The sequence below is a fragment of the Ascaphus truei genome, chromosome 1 (assembly GCF_040206685.1).
Source record: "Ascaphus truei isolate aAscTru1 chromosome 1, aAscTru1.hap1, whole genome shotgun sequence".
In the NCBI taxonomy this organism is placed as follows: domain Eukaryota; kingdom Metazoa; phylum Chordata; class Amphibia; order Anura; family Ascaphidae; genus Ascaphus; species Ascaphus truei.
Genome location: NC_134483.1, coordinates 546,906,590 through 546,918,778, shown reverse-complemented (window position 1 = coordinate 546,918,778; position 12,189 = coordinate 546,906,590). Strand labels below are relative to the sequence as shown.

The 12,189-nt window shown below is 41.7% G+C and overlaps 1 protein-coding gene across 1 annotated transcript in view; it reads right to left on the bottom strand.

The window, feature by feature from the left end:
- The window catches only part of LOC142467903 (vomeronasal type-2 receptor 26-like), a 335,755-nt gene that overhangs the window by 225,867 nt on the left and 97,699 nt on the right, over nucleotides 1-12,189 (bottom strand). The window contains exon 4 of the mRNA XM_075573868.1: nucleotides 2,978-3,205. Within this exon, the coding sequence (XP_075429983.1) occupies nucleotides 2,978-3,205 (228 nt within the window). The remainder of the gene's footprint in view (nucleotides 1-2,977; nucleotides 3,206-12,189) is intronic.

Here is a 12,189-nt window from a genome sequence, read left to right as displayed (position 1 = left end):
CCGCTGTCCAGGCTCCACAGAGTCTGGCCTCTGGCAAATGGTGGCCAGATTGCCCTGTGTTTGCCAAGGATGCGGTACTCAAGCAGAACTGCAGTTCTTCCAGTTCTAACACCTTGGCAGCTCTGAGGCTTTCAAGTCCGGACTCCACACAGACCCATAGGCACCAAGCTTGGGAGCCATCTGGTCCCTCGGAATCCATGACTTGGAAATCCCACAGTTCATTCAAAGGTTATCAGCATACTGTATATACCTATTAAGAATAACTCTTTAATAAAAAATACTGTATCCTGTATTTTGTGTGATAAAAATATGTAAGTCCCTATTCTGGTTTCCTGGATGTAGTGAGGCGATATACTGCCTACACTCACTAGCCTCATTATTGGCACACACTAGAAATAACTTTTAAACTTTTTACATACAGTACAAGCAATCACTCTCAGCTTCATCATACAGCTGGAGCATCCCCTGAACCCCTATACTAGGTTCAGTTTTCCTGAGCATGTACTTGAGCACCCCTCGTTATACTAGGGACCGCCTGTATGGTTGCAGGTACACATTAACCCCTTCATGTCCGTTTACCTTGTCAGGAAGATGCTGCAGCAGGAATCCTGGCGGTGAGTCGTAATAACATTTTCAGAGTCAGAGTTTGCTTGGAGCAATGTGCTTGGCTGCATCCGAGAATCTCACTCGATTCCCGGATCCAACTTTTGGGATATCCTATAACTCCGGAACCCCAATACATAGACCCATTCTGTGAAGAATTTCTCTGGCAAACCCACCCTGAAACTTGCAGCCTAGAGATCTCCTGGTCTCAGCACCCCAATAAAGGCAAAACACAGAAAAATCTTTAATGTCGCAAAATTTGCACACAGTCCCAGTAATGCATTTCTGGCAGTTAGGTTCAAGAGCTGACAGTCTAGGACCTCAACACACAGATCAGCTGATAGTGAGCCTGGTTAACCCCTTCACCATCACAATTGGGAATATGGCTAGTTAGAAATAAAGTGCAGCTTTTTATTCTATTTTCCCATTCCAGCAGATTAAAAAAGTTTAAAGTGTATATTTTTTATTAACAGTGTGTTTTAAAACATATCTGCTTGTGCACAGTTAAATGAGCTGGGACTTTCAGGTCAATGTTCCGATGGACCATTTGGATACCAAGGTTGGTGCCAGCCAGTCTCCTCAGACATCAGACATGAACGCCACAGAGCATGCCAGAGGTGTGAAGAACATTTGGGCAGGAGGTTTAAGATCAAGTACCCACATCCTGGGATGAATGGAAGTCCTTGGACTTCCATTTGCCCCACCAGACTGTGTGGAGCCTAAATCAGCGGGTGACTTCTGCATACCAAGTGGGTGACGTGGCAAACTTGCACATGCCCTTGGCTGATTCTGAAGAATCCGCTTGCCTTGCTTCAGTAGACTGGCATCGCTCTGATTGGCTGGTAGGAAGTCTCCCACGCTCGGATTAACTGTAGTATTTCATGAACTCTGAATTACTATAAGAAACCCTCAACTAATCCGGACAGCAGATTCTAAGCGCCAGAACAGCAGCGGTAAATTTGAAATGACCAAAAGATGCTCTGAAAGAAATAGCAGAGACACTGGCTTCAGAAATCCAAGGTCAAATATTATCTAAGTCCAGCTTTTTGCGGCCAAGTTCTGAGAATTTATCGTAGCGTTCGCGGCTGGGATTTGAAGCCGAATTTAGTTCCAGGACGTTTTGAGCTACAGTAACTCCCGGTGAAGAGATTTCAAGTCCACAGCAGTGGCATCACGAACTTCATGCCGATTTTAGTTCCAGGACATTCGGGTCAAGTCCAGGTCAACTAAAGACTCCAGTTTCACGTTATATTTAAGCTAGGAAAGTCTAGTTTTTTTTCCCAGATCACAAGTAAGTTTGCATTTCTTATGTACAGTAGTTTGTGTTCCATTGTGTGTATGCCTTTCTTGTGAATAGTTTTCCAATTTATTTCATCAACTTGTTTTGCTCAATGCAGGATCCCGATAAAAAGGTGACAAACATACAGTACACATACAGTACACTGAGTGTCACTCAGCCTAGCCGTTGTCATCATGTAACATACAGTACACATACAGTTTTTCCTAAAGCTAGATGGGAGGGGACACAATAACTTGTGATCACCGAATTGATTTTCTGGCGGGGATTGTATATAACACCAAATTTGAATTTTTGCCAGCCTTCAGCTTTCAGTTCACCCAGGTAAAATCGCGGATAACTCGCGTAAATTTCTTTGAAAATCTCACGCAACCGACAGGCTTGGGTCAGAAAAGCCAAAGATACTGTACAGATAGACTATATCTGTAAACATGACATAGTAATAAAAGTGAAACAAGGGAGCAGGCACTCTGTAAACAATGAAGAGCTGATGCTTATCCCGTATGCGATATTGAAACAACAGGTATTACCAGATCTTCATCCGGAAAGAAGAGACAGCACACAGCCAAGTTGAAATAACAATATATTGAGGTAACAAAAACCACCCCTGAGGAAGGTCATGTGTAGCTGACCAAAACATCGGATGTAGTGCCTTGGTTTTTGTTACCTCAATATATTGTTATTTCAACTTGGCTGTGTGCTGTCTCTTCTTTCCGGATGAATATCTGGTAATACCTGTCATGACAAAGTAATAATATGTCATTTCATACGGTTTGGGAACTGTGGTATATATGTATGCTAACACATGTTCTTTTTTCAATCTATACGTAATAAGCTTAGACATAAACAAATTTTAAAAAAAATAGTTATTTAACTATCACAGCCTAATTCTGGATTCTGTAGATTATCTGAAAAAAAAATAGCTTAAAAAAATATACTATATTATTTTTCGGACCAAGAAGGAAAAGCTCATAATAAGAGCACATTTTATTTTACATCCAAACTTGGAAACGTCAAAATAGTTTCTTGCTGTCAAAATTCTTCTAATTTGATTTAATATATAAAATTGCTTCTCACCTGGTTGATGTTATTCTTCCATATTATCACACTTGAGTTAATGAGAATCTGCTGATCTTCCGGACGCCATTGTTGGAAACTGCCGACATTATTTAAATGCATGGTCTTCTTGGGTAACATTATCCAGTTTTTGATCCAATACATGGTGACCAATTCTCCATTTTCATCAAAAAATATATCTGTACTCAAAGGATCCTTATAAGGAACTTTTTCTACATAACGCGACAACTTTAAAATAGAAAATATAGTTATTTGCATAATTTATTTTGTACGACAGAGTTAAAAAACAACAACATGATAAGAAAGAGTTGGGTATTTCACAAAAAAAGGAAACTTGTCACAAGAGACCACTACTTTAAAACACCTTTACCTTCCGGGATCAATTCACTAGGCAAAACAAGGTAGTTGAATAAAATGAGGTTTATTCTAGTGACACAAGCAGACACAATGATACACATAATACAAGAAATACACACTTTACTAGGGGCCTGGGGGGAGTCTCTAGCCTAAACTGGGTGCAGGGTGCCTGCTTCGGGAGTCTTACCCTTTCAGTTCTACTTCCAGGAACTCCACTGTGCCCTTTTCGGGAAAGGTTCCTGTCTATATCCACTAACTGCGAGCTAAGCAAAAGCTGTAACATGGCCGCAATCTGAAAACTTGTCCTCAGCTAAGCTAGGCTTATCCGGCAACTCCATGCTGAGTGCTTTGATATTCGAAGGAAAGCACTTTTGAAAAGCCCGCCAGCACTTCACCGACCAAGCTCAAAATTGTTTGTTCTATGTTCAACATGGAGAAGGGGCTGCTGACCAGTCAGAGAATGGATCATAGCTGTACCAGCCAATCAGAGCTTGGGGTTATTCTGCTTGTACGTGTCAGAGGAGGGGGTGTTTTGAGGAGACTTAGGCTGCCGGCAAGCAGGAAATTTGAACAGGCCAATGGGTAGACTCATGCCTACAAGCAAAGGATTCCCAGTGCCAGCCCTATACCTCTCGCTGGGTAGGCTCCACCGAGTTTGGGAGAACAATGAGTCTCCCTCGCAAGGAGCCTTTGTCTCCAGACCAAATACTCTGCCCTTCCCCGCTCACCATAGGTTCTAATAGCTCTCACTTCCCTGCTCCTCTTTGACCCATCATCCCCATGCAGACATCCTGGTTACTTATCAGAACACCAGGACTGTCTGAATAGAGATGAATACACATTTTTAAAGTACATCTTTTTCCCCCTAACCCTCACCCGGTTCCAGGATTTGGCATTCAGATGGCCTGCCGTGCTCTCATCTGCTGTAATGTATAGGCAGAGGATCCCTTGTTACCGTCCACGCCGTCAGCGTAAATCAGTCCAGAGCTCCGTTCAGGAGTAGCTAATGTAAGAACAGTCCCACTGGTCAGCGTCTGCACTAACACTTGCGCCAGCACACTGAATGCCGACAAACGGAGATGACGTCACTGTGTCAGAGTCAGCCAGGAGAGTGCCGAGATTAAGCTATCACCTGACAGGATAATGATAGAATACTGCGGGTACTGACAGATCAATAAAAGTATAATTCCAATGCGTTTTGTACAGTAGCAACTAAAAAGGCCACTTCTTCAGGGAATAAAGATACCTGGCTATTCGCGCTGTAACGGGCAAGGGTAACCAGGCTATACAATAAAGGTTACGCCCTCTATTAATATCTTTATTCCCTGAAGAAGTGGCCTTTTTAGTTGCTATGAAACGCGTTGGAAATATACTTTTATTGATCTGTCAGTACCCGCAGTATTCTATCATTTTCCTGGTCGTGTGATTGCTTAATCTCGGCACTCTCCTGGCTGACGCTGACACAGTGACGTCATCTCCGTTCGCCGGTGTTCAGTGTGCTGGTGCAAGTGATAGAGCAGGTGCTGACCAGTGGGACTGTTCTTACATTAACTACTCCTGAACGGAGCTCTGGACTGATTTACGCTGACGGCGTAGACGGTAACAAGGGATCCTCTGCCGATACATTACAGCAGATGAGAGCACGGCAGGCCATCTGAATGCCAAATCCTGGAACCGGGTGATCTATCGCAGCCTCCCCATGCGTCCTGATATCTGAGTGGTAACAACTGTCACTGTACCAGTTACATGTTTGATTAACCTTATCTGATGTACACAGAACCTTGAATTATTTTTAAACTATACATTTTCATTCATATTTCATGATGAGCGTTGTGCGCTGTTTTTTGTTTTGTTTTGTCTAGATTCAGGGTTTTGGACTACCCTTATTTCAGCAGCAGACACTCCTTATTGGTAACATTGTTATCTTTTACTCACTTGGGTATTTAGTGGATACTTCACTGAAATATTTTTTTCACAATTGTTTGTCCTAATATAGTTGCGCACTTGTATTGTTTTTATTAACGATACCTGGCCCCCGGCTTATAGTGCTAGGTAGCTGCCAGGTACCCACAGGACCCAAAGGCAACCAGAGGGTTTAACCTTTATTATATAACCTGGTTACCCTTCCCCGTCATAAAATGTAACCCCTAACAAACATAACAATTAAATTAAATGCTTAAACAATTTGAAAATGTAATTAAAATAAGTCCTACAAATACATAACAATTAACAATTTTTTTTGTTATATTTATATGTCTTCACCCTCAGAATCCAGGAGTATCAGGAAACTCTCACCAACAACGCCTTTCTCTGACATCCCCCAACATGCTCCGACATCAGAGGGGGCAAAGAATGACAGAGTGGGTGGGGTGGGAAGAAAAAGAAAGAAGAATGAAGAAAACATGGCAAGTTTGAGATAGTGGATTGTGTTAAAAATGACCCTTTTTTGTATATAGTTTGAAATAATATTTTGCATTACTAGTAGAAAAAATAAACATACAAGTAAATAGACAGAGGGACCTAATCTAGTAGCCTTGATAAACTCTCTCGCTCGTCATTTCCGCCGGAGATTTTTGTGAGTTTAGTTATCGCGGTATTCAGAAAGACTCTGAAGCCATGTGATAGCAAAATGACCAAAACTTACGATGAGCAGCGATGGGATCTCAGCCTCTCTCAAAGGTTCTCACCCATGCGATCTGCAGCAATGTGGGCCAGCGGCATAGAGAGCTGCACCGAGAGAGCCACCTCTCCCTGCGCATATCTTGCCAGCGATCGCAGGGTTTTAATAAAAAATTTAATACTAGTGTACTAGTACGGAGCAGTGCCTGTATCGTGACGTGGGACATTTAAATTGTATTGTATTGTATGTCTTTATTTATATAGCGCCATTAATGTACATAGCGCTTCACAGTAGTAATACATGTGGTAATCGAATAAATAACAGATAATATAAATAACAGATCATGGGAATAAGTGCTTTTGAAATAAACATAACATTAAGGAAGAGGAGTCCCTGCCCCGAGGAGCTTACAATCTAATTGGTAGGTAGGGAGAACGTACAGAGACAGAAGGAGGGAGTTCTGGTAAGTGCGTCTGCAGGGGGCCAAGCTTTATGTATCATGTGTTCAGAATATCCACAGTGCTATTCATATGCTTCTTTAAGCAAGTGTGTCTTAAGGTGGGTCTTAAAGGTGGATAGAGATTGTGCTAGTCGGGTAATGAGGGGAAGGGCATTCCAGAGGTGAGGGGCAGTCAGTGAAAAAGGTTTAAGGTGGGAGAGGGCTTTAGATATAAAGGGGGTAGAAAGGAGACACCCTTGAGCAGAATGCAAGAGTCGGGATGGTGCATAGCGAGAAATTAGGGCTGAGATGTAAGGAGGCAAGTGCCAGGGAGTCTGTCGTGCGCTTCAGTGTAATTACTCAGGTCTGGAGGTATCAGACACTGGAGTGGTACGAGGGAGCTATGCAGGGCCACAGAATCAACCGGTGCAGGGGGATAACATTGCTACATCACCTGCTCCTCCGGTTTGGGACCCACTCTCCTCGCCTGCTCCTGCGTGCCACCGTCAAAGTGAATCAGGAAAATGGTGGAAGTAGGGGGAGACGCTGGTGTAGCCCTGGTGTGTGCATAATAAAGTTTAAGATCTTCCTGGTATTGTTTAGTGGGATCCTTGGATAGTTTCCGATAGGAATTACTATCAGATAGCAACCGTAATGCCTCCCTACAGTAATTGGTCCTGTTTTGGAGGACAATGGCACCGCCCTTATCTGCCTCACGTATAATGACATCTTGATTGTTCTTTAATTCTTGTAATACCAATACCAGGAAGATCTTAAATAACTACTTGGAAGGGCACGACAATCTGGTGTGTTAAGTAAGGCAGAATAAGATTATCTATTTTGCACTGCTCCCACCATCCCTATTCTTTATCCCCTACCCAAGATTCACAAATCCCTCACTGATCCCACTGGGCGACCTATTATTTCGGGTATTAACTCTCTTACAGCTAACCTTTCCCAATATGTAGACACTTTTTTACAACCACTTGTGCCGACATTACCTTCACATTTACTAGACACCACTTCGGTTCTCACTCTACTTCACGACTTTCCTTGGGTGAACACTTACCTATTAGCTACTTTAGATGTACAGGCACTTTACACATCAATACCTCACAAAGGTGGACTAGAGGCTACAGATTTTTACTTAGCACTTCACGACACACTCCCACCTATTCAACGTCACTTCATTCACGATTCCATTGAGTTTATTTTACAACACAATTATTTTCTATTTCAGCATGATTACTACGTACAGCACTGTGATACTGCTATGGGGACCCGCTTTGCACCTTCCTTTGCCAACCTTTACATGGGATGGTGGGAGTCGATGCATATATGGGGTATCACTGTATCTCCCCCTCAGTTAAAACTCTGGAGGAGATACATTGATGATATACTAGTTGTCTGGGATGGCGATGAGACGTCATTTAACAACTTTGTTGATAGGATTAACAATAATAATTTCAACCTCACCTTCACTAGTAATGTCCAGAAGGACCATACCACCTTCTTGGACCTATCAATATCCATTCAGGGAGATTCCCTCCTCACACAAACCTTTTTTAAAGACACCAACGTTAATTCCTATTTGCATCCCAAAAGCGGACATCAAAAGAAGTGTATTGACAATATTCCGAATAGCCAATTTCTCCGCATTAGGAGAAATTGTGCAACCGTCGATACCTATATGGAACAGTCACAAATACTAATTAAACGCTTTAGCCAAAAGGGCTATCAGGAGGAATTGATATCTGAATCCTACCTCAAAGCACTGAACAAAAATAGGGATTCATTACTGAAAAAGAAAAATAGTAAACAACCATATGCCAAAAAAAAAGGATGTAAAAATAGTGACTTAAAAGTCGATAATATACACACAACCGATTCCCTTTCTGCAAACTATAAAAAAGACAAACAAGAAACACCATATTTTGTAACACAATTTAATTCCTTCCATAATTTTATAAAAAATATTTTGACCAAACATTGGCACATTTTAATCATGATCCAATTTTAAAAAAATTCCTTGCTCCAAAACCACCCGTTGTTTTTAAAAAAGCACAGACACTAAAAACCATCCTTGCCCCTAGTCTATTAAAGGGAACAGACAAAGAACCCAAGAAAGACTTAAGGGACCAATTGGGAGTAGTGGGAAATCATAGATGCGCTAGGTGCAAGATTTGCCCAAAAATGCTAACTTGTAAGACCTTTAAATTTCACGTTACAGGGACAAATTTTAAAATATCAAATGTTATCAATTGTCTGTCCACGTATGTGGTGTACATACTGCAGTGCAGTTGTGGACTGCAGTACGTGGGCAGGACAAAGCGAAATTTGAAACTACGCATTATGGAGCACTTACGCAACATAACTAATATTCCAAAACTAGAAGTGACATCCAAACCTCTTACTCATCTTTTGACCCATTTTAAGGAAGTACACAACTGTAGTACAGTAGGTGTACAAAAATGGGAATTGAGATAGTAACGAGCAACGTGAGGGCAGGAGATAGAGATTTACAACTTGCCAAACGTGAGCAATTTTGGATCTTTACTCTCCAGTCCAAATACCCATGAGGTCTCAATGATTATATTGAACTCACACCCTTTTTGAGATAAATGGATATTAGGGGTTGCAAGAAGACCAATGAGATTTTTATCCATTCCTATGGTTATTGGGATCAATTTCCCCCCCTCTGTACCCATGTACCCCCCCTCCCTTCTCCCTCTTCCCCATTTTTCTACTCTGCCTCCCGTCTCTCTTTTTTTCCCTCACCCTCCTTTCCCTCCCCCCACCTTGCTCCCTTCCCCTCCCTTCCCCGCTTTTCCAACCCCCTCTTCCTCCCCCCCTTCTACCTCACCTTCCTTTCCCCTTCCCTTTTCTTTTCACCTTTTCCCTTCCTCTCCCCTCTCACCTATCCGTCCCCTCTTCCACCTCAGCCCACCCACCCCCCCCCCCATTTTTCTTCCTACCCTTCCCTTCCGTCTCCCTTTCCCTTTTTCCCCTCCCTTTCTTTCCATTTCCCCCCCCTCCGTCCTTTCCCCTTCCCACCTCCTCCCTTTCCTTTCCCCCCTTTTTCCCACACTCTCTATTCTCCTCCACCATGGCCTTTTCTCTACCCTCTCCGTTCCCTCCCCCCCCCCTTCTTCTCTTTCTTTTTGCTCTTCTTTCTTCTTTCTTCTTTTTCTCTTCCTTCCTTGTCTTTCTTTTTCTTATTCCACTACAATGTATTTTTATGTATTTATTGTATGTACCATTGTGATTCAAGTGTGATCTTGCAATATTATTGTACTTTTGCATGATCAATTATGGGTTCAGTACCTACATGGGTGGCTTTTTACAGTGATTTTAATTATTAATTATTTTAATATTGTTAATAAGATCTAATTCGTTTTTATTAGTATAAAGGTTTAATGCATACTATTTGCAATCACTATACCTTTTAAAGCCTAGTTAGTACATTGCATTTACGATGCATGTTACTCCTATTGGCCAATCCATTACCCTATTGGGATCCCAGTATGACTGTTTAAAAAGGCCCCCACGTAGGTGTCCAAAATAACGCCTGATGAAGCACAACACTGTGTGAAACGCATTACAAAAGCCCTACGGTGCAATTGGAAGCCAGCCCACTGGTGTACTAAGCCCCAGCTGTCCCATCAACAACTAGAGACTCTTTGGCACGCCGGAGTCAGTTTCTCTGGGGAACCAGCGTTTGAGGCGGGCTACTATCCACGGGTCTTGCGAGAAGCCGCAACCCGGAAGGAAGAACAACGTGGTGCCGAGCCAGGCAGCCCCAGCGCGCGGGTCTACCTCGTAAGCCTCTGCACCATCTCTCTACGCCCAGGACACCACCAGGACTGTTTCCTCTGCACTATTCTACTGGATGTACTTACCCCTATATGTAAGTTTTTATTGTTATTATTTCCTTGTCTTAATTAAATCTTGACCCTTGGTGCGCTTTTGTGTTTTATTTCCTCCATATATATTTAAGCATGAAGATGTTTCGAATTGTTAGAACATGCAATGATGGATGACATACTTATAAGGAGGAGATGAATAGATTCAAAATACTGAACTAGGACATTATTCAGTGTAAGGATTTAGAAATATGGTTTTTGAAATAAACCTTAGCCAACACTCTAAAATAATAGGGTCTTGGCAGAGGAAATTGTAGCAGAGACATTTGTATAAACGACCGAAAGATAGTAAAACAGCCATTGTATCATGGTGGAAGCTTTCAACACCTATTTCACAAATGTATAGAAATATGAATATAAGTACAATCCTAAACAATTCGACACCATTTCACCATCATCTGTTATGGTTAACTTGAAATTGTAATTGAATATATGCCAAAGGGTCCCTTCTAATGAAGTGTTCAGATGTAATAAATATGAACACTTGTATGTATTCGTAAAGGCTAGATGATAAAATTATCATCTAGCCTTTACGAATACATACTGATGCAGCGGCCGTTATTGGAACGCGCCTCGAATCAGTTTTCGTGTTGACCGCTGTATTCCATTCGGTATTTTCTCATTTTATCACTATTCATGCCGCGTTCGCGCAATCCGGCGCCAGGCAACCGGACGCGGTAGATTTGTTTAGTTTAATGGTTTATTGTTTCTTTGGATACAATTTTTCTCGTATCTGCCATGTGGCATAGTTAATGAATTATAATGTGGGTGCTATTCTTTGCGTATCTGCCAGGTGGCAGAAATGTATGCAATTAATGAATTGGATTGGAATGTGTATTTGCAACATTGCTTTGCTACTTTGTAAGGGTGCAGGTTTTTAAAACAAATACTGGTGTACATACTGTACTTACAGTGGACCATTGTGAATTGACCTTGTTTTTTCGAAGATGTTATCAAATTAGGCGTTCTTAATAAAAAGCATTAAAATACTCAATGTGTGCCTTTTTTTTTAACATTCTTTCCCCGCACAATTGCTGAGTGGACATTATTGCTACACCACAGGCGTATAAAAAACCTGACTGTAGTTATGCGTTTTTAATATATTCAGCGATTAATGCTGCAGCAGAAAAGATGACGACTGTATCTGAAATATATGAATATTTAATATCGAACTACGATTTTTACAAGTTTTCACCTGACGTTCATGGGTGGAAGCGTGCGATAAGAAAAACCTTACGTAACGACCAGTGTTTTTTTCGTATTGCCCCTCCTGCCGGAGAGATTTGCAGGTATTGGGGTGTCATGCCAGAATTTCACAGTATGTTCGATCATGGCAATCTCAAAAGAAGAAAAGTGGGTTTTAACCCATACAAGATTCGTCAATCCCAATCCAGCAATGTGCTGGCCGACGTCAGTGATAACCTTGTGAACGGCAATCCTTTGTACCTGTCCTCGCCAGAATACCTGGAAAATTTCCAGCCTGAGCATGATTTCGCATTCAGGTACCAACAAGCTTGCTTGTACCAGAACCAGTACCAAAATGTTTTCCAGCATATTCAGCTGTCAACTACAAGTGTAGCACGCCAGCTGTCACCTGTCAACTATAATGCAGACTTGAGGAGTCACAGTGAGTCATCACCACCCGTTTGGCAAAGCTTACAAAGATGGTACTGTACAGTATATAGTAATGTACTACACTGTATTACACTGTACTACAGTATAATGTACATGATAGTCTTAAGTTTTTAGCTGCAGTTCAAGCTGCTGTGTGCCAAAAACAAAATGTATTTTTAGAACAATACAGTAGTACTGTATGTATTTTACAGTACATTACTGTACTAGTACTACTGCATCAATATAATACAGTACTTTA